Below are 18,216 nucleotides of genomic sequence, written 5' to 3'. Positions count from 1 at the left end.
TAATTCATATATCCTGGGATACTATTCAACTAAATATCCAAGACTTTTGGCACAGACATACACAGTGTTCTTATGCTTTTACAGTTCTACTCTATCAGTAATTATCTTATTTTTTTTCCAAAAGATGAGCTTTTTATTTTATTGAGCTTCTTAACTATTAATTTTGCTTTCCATTTCATCATGTTCTAATTTTTTTCTTCTTTATGTTCACTCTTTTTCTAGCTTCCAGAGCTAAACACTTAAATCATTTCTTTTTCTTTTTAAAGATTTTATGTATTTGACAGACAGAGCAAGCACAAGCAGGGGGAGCAGCAGAGGGAGATGGAGAAGTAGGCTCCCCACTAAGCAAGGAGCCCAACATAGGGCTCAATCCCAGTACCCCGGGCTCATGACCTGAGCTGGAGGCAGACGCTTAACCGATTGAGCCACCCAGGGGCCCCAGATCATTTATTTTTCAATCTCTCACTGTCTTTTAATTATTTAATTTTAATAAATGTTCTTAAAGTTAAAAGCTTATTCTCTAAGTATTGTTTTAGTGCTTTCCACAAGTATCTTCACCATATTCTCAGATGTTGTGATCTCCATTGTGATTTCCTCTTTAACTTAAGACCAACAGGAATGCATTCTTAGTTCCCAAACTTCTAAAAAACACTTACATTACTGTTTAAAATCTTTAACAGAATTAGGTAAGAAAACATAAGTAGTCTTATTTTTTTTACTCCATTGAGTTCTTGAGATATATGTACACAGACCATTTTTGGGTGTTCCTTATGACTATAAAAGGAATGAACATTTTTTGGTTCCTTGGGTACAGAATTCCTAGATCAAGCTTTTTAAAATTCTGTTGCTCAAAGCTATTACATCTTACCTATTGCTTGATCTAGCAATCGATACAATGTTAAGTAACTCCTTCCTGTGCTTCTGCTGATGTCTTCCTCTAATTCTATCACCTTCTGTTTTACATGGCATGTCATGGGGATTTCGTTAGGTGTATACAAGTTCACGATTGTCTTTTTTTGTTTGTTTGTTTGTTTTTATTTTTTTTCCCATTTTATTTATTTTTTCAGCGTAACAGTATTCATTGTTTTTGCACAACACCCAGTGCTCCATGCAAAACGCGCCCTCCCCATTACCCTTTTTTAGGACTTTAATTTATTTGAGAGAGACGGAATGAATGAAAGAGAGAGAGCACAAGCCAGGGGAAAAAACAGAGGGAGAAGCAGACTTCTCCACTTCCTGTGGAGCAAGGAGCCCAATGTACGGCTCAATCCCGGGATCCCCGGACCCCTGGATCGTGACCTGAGCTGAAGGCAGACACTTAACCAGTGAGCCCCCCAGGCGCCCCAGTATGGTTGCATCTTCTCGGTAGATTGTCTCTCTCATCATGAGATAGCCTTCTATCTTCCTTCAATGTGTTTTGCCGTAGGCCCCAATCTTGTTCTTACTGTTTCATTTGTTTCACTTTCTTCTTTTAAAACCCAACATGAGCTATGAAGTTTTTTGGTGCTGGTTTTTACAGTCAGGCTTACTGTTTCTACGGCTGGTGCTGTTTCTTCTATCCTCTCTTCTCCCTGCACTTACTCTTCTTGCAAATGCCGTCTCTCCTGGTTCTTCCGGTGATTCATGGGGCTGATGAGTGCTCTTAGTTTCCATACACCTAAACTACCTATTGTGCTCTCATTCCTCTTTTTTTTTAAACATTTTATTTATTTGACAGACAGAGATCACAAGTAGGCAGAGAGACAGGCAGAGAAGGGGGAAGCAGGCTCCCCACCGAGAAGAGAGCCTGATGCGGGGCTCGATCCCAGGACCCTGAGATCACGATCTGCGTCAAAGGCAGAGGCTTTAACCCACTGAGCCCCCCAGACGCCCCTGTGCTCTCATTCTTGAATAACTCAGCCACATATAAAATTTGAGGTTGAGACTTACTTTTCTCTGCACCTTGAAGATATTTGTCTCCTGTAATCAATTTTGTTTATGTGGCATCTCCCAATAACCTGTTTCCTCTGTTAGCCTTCCATATTTTCTTTTCATTCTTGGTGTTCTACAGCTTATGATACGCCAAAATAAGAATTTACTATTCTACGGCTTATTTACTTATCTACTTTATTTACTTATTTACTTCACTTACCACTTATAGTAGAATTTACTATTCTACAACTTTACTGTTCTACAGCTTATGATACGTCAAAGTAAGAATTTACTATTACATATCTACTTGGTACTCAGTATTTATGTTAAGGACTCACTTTTATTCTTTTTTTTTTCCATTTTATTTATTTTTTTCAGCATAACAGTATTCATTGTTTTTGCACAATACCCAGTGCTCCATGCAAACCGTGCCCTCCCTATTACCCACCACCTGTTCCCCCAACCTCCCACCCCTGACCCTTCAAAACCCTCAGGTTGTTTTTCAGAGTCCATAGTCTCTTATGGTTCACCTCCCCTCCCCAATGTCCATAGCCCCCTCCCCCTCTCCCAATCCCACCTCCCCCCAGCAACCCCTCACTTTTATTCTTAATCCCTGAAAAACCTCAGTTAGTATCTCCTCAAATATTTTAACCCTCCTCTGTCTTCTCTTGCAACTCTTTTTATTTTATTACTATTTTTTAAGATTTTATTCATTTGACAGAGAGAGACACAGTGAGAGAGGGAGCACAGGCAGGGGGAGTGGGAGAGGGAGAAGCGGGCTTCCATCCGAGCAGGGAGCCTGACTCAGGACTCGATCCCAGGACCCTGGGAGCATGACAGAGCAGAAGGCAGACCCTTAACGACTGAGCCCCCAGGCACCCCACAACTCTTTTTAGAAACATGTTAGAGACTCACTGGAGCTCTGCATCTGCTGCCCTTTGATCCTTCTCGCTCTGTCTCACTGAGAGGGAGAACTCCCAAATACCATTTTCTAATTCACTGAAATCTCTGTGCCTTATCTACAGTTTAAACCATCTCTTTACCTTATTTCCATTTATTTGTTGTTTCTAAGATTTCTAATGGCTTTTAATTTTATTTAATATATCTAGATTTATTTCCATATCTCAGTGTAAGGTCACAGCGCCTGAACCACAGACATCTTCCCTAACCTAGCACAGAACTACTGAGACCCCAGTTAGTCAGCAGCCGAGCTTTACAGAAATTAGGACCACAGATAAAGTCCTTTCAAACAGCCCTAGAAAATCTGTCTTCTGGTGATTAATGCGTGTTATAGCTCTACTATTTTCCTTCAAACTCCAAACTCTCTGGCCTTCTGTTTGCTGCTTCACATAACAGACCTTCTCTTACTGCCCAAGGCTGAGGATTTCCAAAACCAAACCCTGGCATAGTGCCAAGCTGTATATTGAGGTTGGCGAATCCAGAAAGCCAAATCAAATACTTCTTTTCAAAGCTGAATGCTTTTTCTTCAAGTTCAGTGGGAAAGCAACAGAGCTTTCAGAAACACGAACATTCCCAGTTGAAGGCAGCTGAGAAAAGGGCAGGTACCAAGGCCAGAAGGGGTGGCTGAGGGGAGTCCGAAGTCCTAACCTCTTTCAGCAGCCTTCCTCATACTGTCCGCACTTGTCCCCTGGCCCTTCTCCAAATACGAGAGCGCAGCTATTACAACACCAAAGCAAACGCTGCTGCTATTGGGACAAATACGGATGTCTGGACTTCCAGAGTCACCTTGACCTGGTCTGCTGGAAGCTGAAGACGTGCTGAACACATCAAACCCATGACTTACGCTGCCGCCATCTGTGACCACACAGACCAGGTTCACACTTGCAGCAGACACCGTACCAGAAGCTGCCACTTTAGGGGACGGCCGTACGTTTTTATTTTCATTATGACATAGGCAAACGGCCAAGACTGAAACCAAATCAACATTTACCTTTTACACACTATGCATTTTCTTTAGAAATGATACCAAAAACTCTCAAAAGGATCACGTAATTTCTTCTGAACTTTTGTGAAAAGTGACGTCCCCTCCACGGCCGGCTTAAGTCCACCAGGAACTCCAGACAATGCAGACACAACCGCGCGCACAGATTGTTTACCAGGTGTCGGTATCCTCACAGTAACTTGACATACCCACGCTGTTTGCTGAACAAACCTGCAGTTCAAGCTGTCTGGGTCAGAGACAGAAAACCACAAATGATCATGTATTTCAGAAATGAGAGGTACTTGGTCATTTTCCGTTCTGAAGAACCTTACAGGAAAGTCCATCTTATAATTTAAAAGCAGAAAATAAGAAAACAAAGGAAACCCTAACAGCTTTATTTGGGGAAAGAGGAAACCAGAAAACAAAGTGAACAAACTTGGGGCAGGACTAACTTGAGTTTACGGAGTAAGCCAGATCAAAAGAGGGAGCATAGGAAGGGCTGCTGGAGATCGCAGAGGAGGGGACGGGACGCCCCAGGGCGCCCAGAGCGGTGGTGCGCTCACTGGTCACCAGAGGCGAGCCGCGCGCCGCCGCACACGGACATGAAAGGTACCACAGGTCACCCGACAAGGACACACGACTGCACCGTTCAAAGTGGTGCCTCCTCAGTTCGAGGCTGGAACAAGCTTTCTAAGGGAGCGTTAACGAAGTCACAGAGACACACGGACGAACTGGAGAGAACTTCTCGTGACGCTCAACATACGTTCAAACAAAGACTCTGCAAATGCATGATCTGCTCCTGAGGACCATACCTTTTTGGAGATAAAACCGTAACTATGTCACCCCGGCCTCCACAGTGACTTGCACTGCGCGCCGTGCCGACGCAGGAGCACCAGCGTTCCCTCCCTGTGGGCCTCGAAGAAACCAGATGGAGCGGGGAGGCAGCCGCACCCAGCGACAGGCAGCAAGCCTGTGCTGTGCCGGCCACACTCCGTGAGGCCTGACATGGCTCTCAAGCTCGTCTGAACACAGTTCACAGCAAAAGATGCATTTTATATCTCACCTCCACGCACACATCTGGCTGTGTCACTGACGCAAACCGGTCCGTTCCCATGACTCTGCTCAGCTGAGCCTTACCAGGTGTCCTGAGCCACTGTGTCCCGAGCCACTGTGTCCCACTGTGCTCTCGACACCTGCTGCACACGACCACTTACAATCTTTCCTGACCCTTCCGAGCGCGGCCGCCTGTAGCCTGCTGGGAGCCCACCGGGCAGGGTCCTCAGTGCAACACACAGACCCCTGCGGAGTACAAGGGCAGAGTCCCCTGCCCACCTCCCTTCCCTCAACAGTGCTCTCCCACGTAATGAGACGCCACCTTCCGCCCGCCCCGCGCTGTGGGTCACCGCTCCATGAATAACCTCCTCTCCCGTGTCCAACCAGAAAGATAATGTAAAGCATCAGGACCAGCGATGGAAAAGCGCATGGCTGATGACTGGGTAACAGGCCTGCGGCAGGTCAGGCGACTGCGAAGTCCGCTTCCAACAACAGCGGAGGAAGCCCGAGCGAGCTGCCAGCCGGCAGACGAGAAGACGTTTGAAGCTGAGGACTATGTGACTTAACCATGATTCAGAGAGACCGTGGGAGAATGGGGTAATCATCACCATAAAATACACCTTCTAGGGTGCTTGGGGGGCTCGGCTACTGAAAAAGCATCTGCCTTCAGCTCAGGTCATGATCTCACGGTCCTAGGACAGAGCCCCACATCGGGCTCCCTGCTGAGCAGGGAGCCTGCTTCTCCCTCTCCCTCTGCCCCTTGCCCTGTTCATGCTCATTCTCTCTCTCTCAAATAAATAAATAAAATATTAAAATAAAATAAACCTTCTATTTCCATATACTTATTTATAAGACTAAGGGTTCTCAGCACTCATCTTTATTTAAAAAAAAACAAAAAACCTGGGGGCACCTGGGGGCTAAGTCTGTTAGGCGTCTGCCTTTGGCTCAGGTCATGATCCCAGGGTCCTGGGATCAAGCCTTGTGTTGGGCTCTGCACTCGGCAGGGAGTCTGCTTGGGTTTCTCTCTCTCCCTCTCCCTCTAAGCCTCCCTACTCCCACTTGTGCTCTCTCTCTCAAATAAATAATTTAAAAAAAAAAACAAAAAACCGAAACTTACCCTTTCCTACAAGTAAATATTACTCACACAGAGGTTATGAATTACTTGGGAGGGAAATCCAACTGTACCTGCATTTCCAATGATTTCCACACTTTATTATATTTTAAATGTATAGAATGTATGTAGTGTATTCAACTGTGCACGTATTAATAACTGTAACGGTAAGTCAGTGCATTAGAAATATGTAAGCAATTTCTGTCGCAGCCAAGTCTGACGAAATTTTCTTTGAAAAGGGCTTTTGAGCATCAAGTACCACCCATGACTCCCCAAGTGTTGTCCCTGAACCAGAGCGTCAGCGCCACCTGCTAACTCACTGGAAGTGTCAGCTCTAGGACCCCACGGACCTGATGAGTCAGGCTCTGGGGTGAGACGCACAATCTCCGTTCTAACAAACCCTACAAGTCAAATTCTGATGCACACTCAAGCCTGTGCTCCTAAAACAAGGGGAAAAAAAAACCTTTTTAGAATAAAATTCTGAGGGAGCTGTAGAACTGAAAACCCAACACAAGGAGGGGAAAAAAATGTAAAATTTCTGCTGAAGATCTTATTCACATATTTTTCTTAAAATGAATGGTGAAAGATATTAAATCACTGATTGATTCTCCCGGATATGTTTAAGAGCATGAAGTTTTAATTTAAATTCTTAGTGTTGACAATAATATAGACTTTGTATCTTTTGTACCTTTTTAAATTTAAAATAAAACATTTTAAGCATCACCTTCAGGAAAGGTGTGAGGGTATATGCAATGACTTGATGGAGTGCTTCCACAGAGTGGAACTTAAAAGCTGGCTGATCACCAGTCTCGAGCAGCAGCTCCCAAACCGCACGTACCTAGAGCTCATCAGAAATGCAGATTCCCGGGCCCCGCCCCAACACACTGTGCTCTAACGAGCTCTTGGGACATTTTACCCAGCATCTGAGTCACCGGATTAAAACACCCACTGCTGGCCCCTGAGCTGGTCAAGCGTGAGATAGGACCCAAACCGTACATTTCTAACAAGCTTCCCAGGTAACTGCGATGCCGATGCTGCTGTTTTGCAACCACACTCTGGGAACCACTGCTGGGGGCTGCGGAAGCCACAGCTGCATTTTCCTACGTCAGCACCCAACATGTAAGCCTGTCCTGACTCTTCAGGGCCAGCCTCTTTCGACACATCCCATATCTGCCTTGTAAGCCTTCCCTCTCTCCTTGCTCCAGCTCCAGTTCTAGGAGTTACAGAACCCTAGCACTCCGGCTCCCTCTCCAGCCAGCACCCAGAACCGCATCTGCCTCACCGGAGTCCGGGGTCTTTGCTGGTAAGTAAGTGATCATCTGCGGGATCCCCTCCAGGAAGCATCAGCGTGTGACAGTCTGCAACATGGCCAAGGCTCTCAGTAGAACACCCCGAGCCCACCGAAAGCCCCGTGTCCCAGGGTGCTGGAGCCTCCCTGCAGCGTGTATCCTTGTGAAGCTCAAAGACAAGGGAAAGCCTGAATCCTGCATTTTCCAACGTGTTCTATCAATTCCATTCTTTTTATTTCTTTTTTTAAAGATTTTATTTATTTGAGAGACAGAGATCACAAGCAGGCAGAGAGGCAGGTGGGGGGGGAGGGCGGGAAGTAGGCTCCCCACTGAGCAGGGAGCCCGATGCGGGGCTCAATCCCAGGACCCTGAGATCATGACCTGAGCCGAAGGCAAAGGCTTAACCCACTGAGCCACCCAGGTGCCCCTCTAACAGTTCCATTCTTAACTCTAGGATCTAAATAGGCTTTCGGTTGACAACGTAAATACAAATAAAATCAAGGTGTGTTCAATGATAAAATTAACATTGTGCTACCAAGAAACTCGACATGTTAAGGCAGTCTTAGTATGGGGGGTTAGAGACAGACTTGGGAACTTACCCTCTTTAGCCAAATACAACTCTTTAAATTTTGCTCTCTTTTGGTTAAATTCTTGCTCAAGCTGCTGCTGTGCACGTAAAAATTCTGCATTAATTTTTTCCAATTCTGCTACCCGTTGCTGAAGAGAAACTGGAAAAAAAAATACTAGTTAACAAGTAATAACTTTTATTTATAAGTTACATATTTCTATAACGAAACAAGTAAGCAAGCTTCTTCCAAAGATCCAACACAGTCTAGAAATTCTAATCTTCACTTCTATCAGACGTAACCCACACTACGAATGAATCATACAAGGTGCCACAGCATATATATATGGAGAATCACGTGAGGCAAATTTCCCAAAAGAGAGCTTCTGAAGTTCCCTCTGTAGCGGACAGCGCGTCAATCTACTCTGGAGTTATTAAATGCTGGAGCGCGGGGCCCAATCTTGCTAGCTCTGGTTTCCCGCAAGCGTTACAAGAAAAACTTTACACTTTTCTGACTGGGAAAGGCAGACCAGCCTAGACCATCCTCCCAACTGCAAAAGGACTCATCACCATTATACTGGAATCATCATCAAAAACCCTTTCGTGTACAGAACTATTATGTATGAACCCCCCATTCCTGGTGGATGATCCGGTTTGTAGAGTCATGGTCACGGGGGAGTGTCAGGGACTGGGACATGTCTGACTTCAGGGCTACATAATTTCGTAGCAGCTGATTAAGTAAGTGGCCATCCTGAGCAAACCCAGGGGTTCTTCTGCTTCAAGCAAGAGGAGGGAGATCCAGGAGTCCGACCTCACCTCCTCCTCTGCCCCAACAACAACCCAGACACAAAGCCATAACCCTAATCCCTCTGGGAGACACCAACGGGTACTAAAGCCACCACCACCTAAACCCTGAGGCCAGCGGAGGTCCCAGGTCTCTAGCACAAGCCACTCCAGATAATGACGATTTGTTACAATTTTAACCACGATCTGAAATTCTCTCTGAAGGCCCTACCTTCCCCCACCCGGGTCCTCAATTACAGCACACAGGAAAGACTGGGGAAATGCCCCAGTGGTTTATCTATGCGTGACAGAGTCGGTCTCATTAATTTCTCCCATCTGGTTTTCCAGGTTCTCTACAACTCCTCTGATTAAAGATAATGAACTGAAATCAGCATCTAAAACTATGTTTCATCGCCATGTCTTCAGACCAGCCTCACTACAGATCGGATGGTCTGGCTACAACTGGGCAGAACGGAAGGGCTGCCATCCTGCTGTTTGAGCCCCACCACTCGCTATTAAAGGTGAGGCATCATTCTGAGGAGCACGGATCTAGGGCCTCTAGGTCACAGCAAAGAATGGCATCCGGTCATGTGAACGTTCAATGACTTCTGGAGAAAAAGACGGATGGAGAATCTGGAGGGAAAAGACGCAGTCATCTCACACGTCCTATCTGAAATCCTGGAGGAAACTTGCTATCTACACTATTTACTTCTCTTAGTATTTTTACTGCCCAAATCCCAAATGTCAAATAAACAAGCTTTTCCCTTAACAGTTTGACTTTATGGGTAGCTACTGATTACCACATGAGGTCAGGAAGGACTCAGGGGAATCAAGAGAAAAGAAAGAGCAAGATCCCTCTGTCCTTCCTTTTCCCTAACAAATACACTCCCCACCCCACTCCTACCATCCACCAAAACACGCACAAAAACAGCCGTACCTTTCAACATTTAGGAACTGAAGCTAATCGGTAATAAAAGCTAAAACGCAGCCTTTAAAACTGCAGCTAAGGGGCGCCTGGGGGTCAGTCAGTGAAGCATCTGCCTCTTAATTTCGGCTCAGGTCGTGGTCTCCAGGTCATGGAACAGAGCCTAGCACCTAACTCTCCACGCCGTGGGGAGTCTGCTTGTCTCCCTCTCCCTCTCCCCCTGCTTATGGGCTCTCTCTCTTAAACAATTAAGTCTTTAAAAAAAAAAAAAACCTGCAGCCAAAATGGTTCCAGCTCCCAAGCCTGTCCTGGCTCTGACCCACAGTGCAGACACAGCCCACACCCACAGTCTGGCTGCCTCTCCAGCTCTGGGACAGTTTTCAGTTCCAGGGATCAGGATCCCTCTGAGGATACACCAAGTCCCTTATTCTCATTTGTTGTTTTAATTAAAAAATTTTAAATCCACCTCAAGTACTTCTAACATAGCGCAATTCTACAACAAAGAAAAAGGCCAAAACAACTGTTTAAAAAAAAAGAATGCCTCTACTGCTGTGTCTGGAAAATCAATTTCCCTTGCATAAGACAGCAGAGAAGTTTACAAATGGCTACATCCCAATGCATTGCAACCAACCGCAAAGTAAACTGAAAATAGCGCTCATCACACGAAGTACACATGCTATTTTTCTAGCATGGTCACCACCAAGTTCACAATAACTAGCTAACAGCTCATGTTAAAAGTACTTAGCCTGGTATTTGGGGAAAAAAATGATCAATGCAATTATTAAACTAGTGGTATTTGTTTGATGAATAAAGGAAAAAGGCAGAATGAGCAGGTGACTTCGTACATAGGCACAGAAGACCAGAAGACCAGAAGTCCCTCGAGCCTGGTGATCCTGACTTAGTGCCCACGCTTCAGACTTTGGCTCCCACCCCTCTCCAGGACCCTGCATCTTCACAGCACCTTGAAAAGTCAGTCCGAATGCCAGCCTTCCACAACTCAGCAGGTGAGAGCTATCGGTATCTCAGCCTCCCTGAACCACTCCACCCGTGGGCACGTTGGTGCCTTCAGCTGGATCCTAAGAAAAAGTGGGCGCCTGGCTGGCTTGGCTGGAAGACCGTCAAACTCCTGATCTCTGGGTTCTGAGTTCAAGCCCCACACTGGGTGTAGAGGTTACATAAAAATAAAATCTTGGGGATCCTGGGTGGCTCAAGTGGTTGAGCATCAGACCCTTGATTTTGGCGTAGGTCGTGATCTCCAGGTTGTGGGATCGAGCCCTACATCAGGCTCTGCGCTGACTGGAGTTTCTTAAGATTCTCTGTCTCTCTCTCTCTCCCTCTGCACATCCCTCGCTTGCATCATGCACACGCTCTAAAAAGAAAAATTAAAAAGGAAAGAAGAAAGAAAAAGGGGGAAACTAAGTTATGCAATGGCTATTTTTAATGCTTGACACCCAAAGGGAAAAATTATTACATCAATTACTCAAAATGTATGAGATAAACAACCAGAAAGGAAAAAGGAAAAAGACTCTGGCAAGTAACTGAAGGAAAGACCCAATGACTCTTAGATGCATCTCCTTCCCTAACCCTGATACGAATGGGAAAACATGTGATAACTAAAAGATATTTTTAAGTCCCAAACTCTTTTTTTTTTTTTAAGATCTTACTGATTTATTTGACAGGCAGAGATCACAAGTAGGCAGAGAGGAAGGCAGAAGAGAGACGGAGGAAGCAGACTCCACTGAGCAGAGAGCCTGATGCGGGACTCAATCCCAGGACCCTGAGATCATGACCTGGGCCAAAGGCAGAGGCTTTAGCCCACTGAGCCACCCAGGCGCCCCTAAGTCCCAAACTCTTATTAAGTTTGATAAGACATAAGCAACAGAAGAAAAGCAGTGTAAGTCAAATATTACAACCAGAATCTTTTTGTTTAAAGATGTTCAAGAGCCAAGAAAAACCTAAAATAAATAAAACACATAACTTCAGTAGAACAAAAGAATCTGAACATTTTCTATAACTCAAAAGCCTTCATTTCTGTCTCATTGGACAAAATGAAACTACTAAGTATGCCACGAAATATCCACCCAATGGAATAATATCAAGTCAAAAAATTATATTAAATAAAAAAAACAAAACACAAAATTATACAACCCAATATGAGCTATACAAAAAAATACATATTTAAAAAAAAAGACTGGGAGGAACATGCCAAATTACCTTCAGAGTTGTTGCCTCTCTGAACCAAAGGGTAACTACAATAATAAATTACACTGATTACACAGATTTAAATTAAAAAGGTAAGGAAGTGTTTCATCTTTTTAAAAAAATCATTACAACTGTTTCTTACTGTTACGTCTCAATCTCTCTGCTCATAAAAAGTGCACAATTAACCTCAATAGTCTTCATTGTTTTGACACACTAAATAATCATTTTTATAAGCTACACTTAATTTTCCCAGGATAAACAATTTGCTAAAATAGATGAATTTCCTTAAAACATAGAACCTCTTAATTTGTTTAAGAAGTGGCCTTCCAGCTAGCCAACTGCCTTCTCCTGGTGCTCTAAAAACTCACCATGTACAACTTCTTTTAGGAATTACCAAAAACGATCACTGTCACACTGAATATAGCCACTCAGGTGTGCTCTGTTTAGGCTCCTATTTAAGAAACCCAAAAGTATGGGCGGCTGGGTGGCTCAGTGGGTTAAAGCCTCTGCCTTCAGCTCAGGTCATGATCTCAGGTCCTGGAATTGAGCCCCGCATCGGGCTCTCTGCTTAACAGGGAGCCTGCTTCCCTTCCTCTCTTTGCCTGCTGCTCTGCCTACTTGTGATCTGTCTGTCAAATAAATAAATAAATAAAATCTTAAAAAAAAAAAAAGAATTTTTTAAAAAAAGAAAGAGAGAAACCCGCAAGTACCCGGCGGCCTGAGGAGACTGGGGAGAGGGAAAGTCGGGGCAGGGTTGGGGGCGCGAGGCTGGCAGGAATGATGCCTCCCGCGGAGGGCGGTCCACACGCAGACACACGGCCGGGTCACCTGCGCTTTCACAGTATTCGAGCCAACAGACGCGCATGCAGGGAGCACTATGTCCGTATCTGCGGTACCACAGACAGCTGTCACTTCACTTCACATAACCCCATTTCACGTCATACAATCTCCAAACTATCCAACTTCAGCAACATTAAAAACCTGCCTCCTTCTCCCTTGCCCCTGCACCCAGATGCAGCTGCTCTGAGTCACCCACGGTTCACGGGTCGACACAGAACAGCTTCGTGCCCGTCCTCTTGAGAATCAAAGTGGAAAAACCTTACTTTGTCTCACTTCTCCCTTTTTCTTCTTTTTTGTAACTCTCAAAGCAATTAGGTGTCAAAATGCTTCAGACAAAAGAGCACCTTTAGAATCACGGGCCTCAGATACGAAACCCAACTGCTTCCTACACAGGGTTAATGGGTTTGGGTGAAGCAGCCGCAGACGTAACTCCGAATGCGGGAAACATACTAAGTGAAAGAAAAAAACACCAAATGTTCGTTCAGAGGGAAAACAAGATAAGGAAAACGTATAAGGAAGAGATTCTTTAAAAAGGTCGAGATGAATTAAAGGCAAGAAACGACGGGAAACCTGACAGGGGGCAGTGTGGGAGGCAGAGGGGAGAGGAAGCAGGACAGAGCACGCGCCACATCCCCGTCCCTAAAGATGCTCACGACCAAACGTACTGAGCAGCCTCCGGACACCTGCAGTGTGGCTGGAAACTTGCGGGTCTAATGTTCAGTTCTCGGTTACTGAGCAGGACAATCACAAGAGCACGGTTTTGCAAGGATTTTAGAGACCCGTCTCGTGCATTTCAGCCTGAGCGTTGATCCACGGATGAGCTGTTAAATTCAGTGATCAGCAACCCCCGTTCGCAAACGAACGAAGCAAGTAGAAACCACAAGCACCACGCTTCACCTGGGTATACGTTATTTCCTGAGATCTGCATTTCAGATGCTCACACACTGCTATTGGGTTGTCAAGGGAGATGTGTTTCTTACTACAGAGAGAGGTCAAAATAGTCTGAAAACTGCCAATTCCTAACTCATACAGGACTGCACTCCCACAACACCACAGACGGGTGGTCACGTGGTTTCCGCAGGAACCTAAAACTAGGACCCACACGGCACCCAGGTCCACCGTTCACAGATATCAGATGATCCTCCCCTCTCCTTCGGATAAGGGGTCATCTGTGAAAAATACCTATTTTTCAGTCATATAACCCAAAATTACCTTCCTCTGAGATCTAAGATCTGTCCTTCAGATTTGGAAAACGTCCAACACCTGCTATCTCACACCTGTCATCTCCTTCCTCCTCCAGATGAAACACCTCCCGACTCTTTAATGACTCAATCCCTCACTCTCTCACAGCTGCGGTCCCAAACACTACAGTCAGAACTCGACATGCAGTAGGACACCCTGACCCTAACCCATTACCCACACAGAGTCTAGCAGAAACATTGTATCTGGAGGCTCTTTCCCTAAGAACATTCCACAGATTGGCCCCGGCTTTCTTTGGACACAAGCCCACACTCTCCCATTCTCAGCCCACAAGATTAACATAATCTAACACTGTCCCTACGCCCCCTCCGCTCAAACTTCAACCAAGCCAAGGGTCCTCCAACCAACAGCCATATCGCAGAGTTCTCCTTCTGTTTTGTTTTGTTTTAAAACAAAGTTTCGGGTGCAACCAAAGACGGAGCTCTTCCGCCTGTCACTTGGGATCTGGGTGGGGGCGGACACTGCCTTATCAGACTGCTCTGTTGGCTACAAGTTCATCCCAACTATCGTTAGCCTCAATCACATTTCTTCATCTTATGCATGATTCCGGTAACACTGTCTTCAAACACAAAGATTCAAAGACAAGCTATCTGCAGTTTTGGAGTCAGAAAACCGTGCTTCAACCCAAAGCCAAGCTCTCCTTATACGAACTGGGGCAAAAGTTCAACTTTTCCAATATTCCATTAAAATAAGGCAGACTCCCACTCAGAAGAGTATCGCAGGCCCTGAGGACGCGAAATGCCAGCACACAAATGCGGCTCTCATGTAATAACGTGACAGTTACTGTTAACAGCAGAATCTAATAGCAGAATCTAATAACGTGACAGTTACTGTTAACAGCAGAATCTAATAGCAGAATCAAAATTCTGCCAAAAAAAATAGAGGGGGGCGCTTGGGGGGCTCAGAGTTAAGCATCCAACTCTTGATTTCTGCTTAGGCCACAATCTCAGGGTCATGAGATTGAGCCCTGCGTCAGGCTCCCTGCACAGCCGGCAGTCTGCTGGAGGCTCTCTCACTCTCTCCCTCTGCCTCCCCTCACCCTCTCTCTCCCGCCAGTAAATAAATAAATCTTTAACAAAAATCGAGATGTTCCTTTGGCTCAACTTGTTCTAGAGATGCTTCCGAGTGATAATCACAAAATCACCATATTTCTAAAAATTCTTAAGCCACTTGTTCAAATAATCTACTCTTTAAATGTTCCAGAAATTATAGTCGAGCAAAGTTATCACTTGAGACAAACATGCAAACAAAGCTTGGACAAAAATTAAAAAATACAAAAGTAACTATAAACCAAAACAGGGGGATTTCAGGGAATGTTCAGGAGGCAAACAATGAACATAAACCATGTTCCAGGTTCCGATCCTACATTACTCTATGCCCGTAAAGCTAAGTTCCCCCCTGGGTTCCCACTGGGCATACACAATGTACACCGTGAAAACGTCTCCAACAGTCGCCAAACAAGGATAACTTCAGAAATAAGCCAATCACGTCGCTGAGATAAACTCTGCACGTTTCACAATACTAGTCGGCTACAGGATGCATTCAGGCACCGTTCTGTGCACTTTACCAGGTAACTGTTAAGTCACCTTAACTTCCAGATTACGTTTAGTCCAAGCACCACAGCTGGCCAGCGCCATGTTCAAGAGCAGACGCGACCATGCGTGGGCACAGGCGGGCGATTCTGCACTCGGCTGCACTCTCCCAAGGGTTCAAACACCGCAGAATGCCAAGCCCGATGAAAAAGCATGACTACCAGTGCACTGATGAGCAGGTGCAGGTTCCAACTCTGGATATTCAAATATTTTAGTGGCTGTTTACAAGACAAAGAAGACACTCAAAACTTAGTATCAGGCTTACTTAACAAAATGGTGAAAAAAATTCTGTTTTCTGCCCAGAGCTCACGTGGCATTCGTAAGTGGAACCGTATCGTACCACTTCAGAACTCGGGTTGGGACTGCTAAAAATTCACTATCCACCAGTGCAGTTAAATTCAATCCTTCTTTTGGGCTTGAATTTACCAAGTGTCTGTAAGGCTGCTGGTGGGACACAGGACAGTACAATCACTCTGAAAAGTCTGGCAGTGGCTTGTAAATGCACATGTACCGCACAACCCAGCAATCTACAAATAAGAACATACTTCCAAAGATCTGTGCACGAATGTTCACAGCGGCTTTACTCACAGAAGCCAGCAGTTGTAAATAACCCAAACGCCCACTAAAAATGTACAAATAATGAGGAGCCCATACAATGAAATGCTCTTCGGCAACTAAAGGACTGTCTATTAACACACACAACAGGGACAAGTCTCGAGAGCGCCGTGCCCAGGGAAAGAACCAAACCCAAAAGCCGGACTGCACTCACAGGCGAAACTCTAGAGCGGGCCAAACTACCATGACAGGAGGGAGAGCAGCGCTTCCGCAGAAGGAGGGGCAGGGGCAGAACTGCAAAGACACAGGAGGCAACTTAGGGAAGTAAAACGCTCCAGAACACGACTCTGGTGATGGTTACAGAACCGCTGCGTTCAGGAAAACGCAAGGACCTAGAGCTAAAGTCATGAAATTCACAGCATGGAAACTGTTTTAACATCCTCACTGAAGAAGGAGTGAACCATCCCGGGTTAAATGAGCGCGTGCCAACAGAAGCGATCTCCTCGTCAGGCCACCGTGAACGAGCCTCGTGGCCCCCTCTGAAACTCTCTCTCTGAATATTGAAATACTGTCCCTTTCCAGAAACAGTGAAAGCAGACTTCATGTAGCCCGTTCACTGCTACCTTTCCAGCACTTAGAACTGTGCTGGCCCGTGACGGTGTTCGCGAGGCATTTCCCAGGGAAACACGAGAACAAAGACATGAGCCACAGCGGCTACACCTACCTGTGCAGAGGGGCGCAGGTCAGACCTGGAAGGCAGCAAGGACTTGGAGAAGCGAAGGGCGGGTGCCTCGCTGGGACAGTCAAGGACAAAGGAGCAGGGCAGTCCACACAGACACCGGGCGAGCAAGCCAATGTCCCAGACGTGCAGAAAACACTTCCCCACAGAGCACAGGAGGTCCCTGAGCAACTCTGTGCCTGTGCTTCCCGCCTCTGCAGCCACTAGCCGCACGAGGCTACCGCACCCCTAAAATGCGTCTAAGCTGAGTATGTTAAATCTGGAATTTTGAAACCTTTGAACAAAAATATCTAAAATGCCCCAACCATTTTTATAGTGATAACACGTAAAAATTGTGACACCTGGAATATACCACGGTAAATGAAATACATCATTAAAATTAATCTCCACGGAGAGCCGTACACAAATGTTCACGGCATGGTTTGTAACAGCCAACAAACTGTTGGCTGTTACATCCAGCCAGGACGGATGGGTCCAGGACGGATGGGTCATCCAGGACGGATGGGTCAGCAAAACAGGGTCCTCATGCAACAGAATGTTATCTGTCCATAAAAAGAAGCAAAGCACAGGGGCACCTGGCTGGCTCTGTCAGGGGAACGCACGACTCCTGATCTCAGGGTCGTGAGTTCTAGCCCCCATTTACTTTGAAAAATTAAATAAACCTTTAAAAAAGAGAGAGAGAGAAAAGAACAAAGTACTGACCCATGCTATAGGACGGACGGCCCTTGAACACATCACACTAACTGGAAGATGCCAGACACCAAAGCTACAGACAGTACGATTCTGTGTATAAAAACAGGAAGATCCAGAGACGGAGAGTAGGAAAGTGGGTGCCAGGGAGGGTGGGGGGCAACGGAGAGTGACTGCAGATGGTGTGGGGATTCTCTCTGGGGTGAGAAAGCTGTTCCAGAATTCAGCAGCGATGGCTGCACGGCACCGTGGAAATTCTGAAAAGCAGAGAACTGCCCGCTTTGAAATGGGCGAACCTGATGGCATGGGAACACAATCTAAACGAATCTGCTGTTTTCAAAAGGTAACGTCACCACCTGCTTTTCCACCTGGAGGTCTCGTTCTGGTTTTTTAGTCCTCTGACGTGGACTCTAGAAAAAGCAAAGTCACACTCTCTGGCTCCCGTCACGTCCCTGCCAGCCAGCACCGCTCCAGAGGGCCTGCCGGCACACGGGGACTCCAAGTGCTCGTTCTGACCCCACGTTCTCCTGCGCTCTCTGGTTCTCCCAACCTGCCCACCTGCTTCAAAGATGCCACGCTCCGTAGCCGACTCAGACCCTGAGGTCAGTCATCTCAAAACCCCAGCTGCCCTTCGGCCCCGTGCTTTCACGGGGGCACACGCTGCCCTAATGCGACATGCAGACGTGAACTGCTCGGGGGAGCTGAGGAGTCAGTGCCAGAATGTGACCTTCGCAAAGACACTCAGCACCCTCTCGGCGC

At 46.0% G+C, this 18,216-nt stretch overlaps 1 protein-coding gene across 2 annotated transcripts in view; it reads right to left on the bottom strand.

Moving 5' to 3' along the window:
- RABEP1 (rabaptin, RAB GTPase binding effector protein 1) overlaps window positions 1-18,216 on the bottom strand; it is an 89,864-nt gene that overhangs the window by 46,414 nt on the left and 25,234 nt on the right. The window contains exon 2 of one of the 2 annotated variants that reach the window (XM_045984408.1): window positions 7,906-8,034. The exons of the other annotated variant lie outside the window; for it this stretch is intronic. Coding sequence (XP_045840364.1) covers window positions 7,906-8,034 — 129 coding nt within the window. The remainder of the gene's footprint in view (window positions 1-7,905; window positions 8,035-18,216) is intronic. 2 annotated transcript variants of the gene reach the window in all.

This window comes from Meles meles, chromosome 18 (genome assembly GCF_922984935.1).
Source record: "Meles meles chromosome 18, mMelMel3.1 paternal haplotype, whole genome shotgun sequence".
Lineage (NCBI taxonomy): Eukaryota > Metazoa > Chordata > Mammalia > Carnivora > Mustelidae > Meles > Meles meles.
The sequence above is the reverse complement of the archived record's forward strand: the minus strand, read 5'-3'. Positions and strand labels throughout refer to the sequence as shown.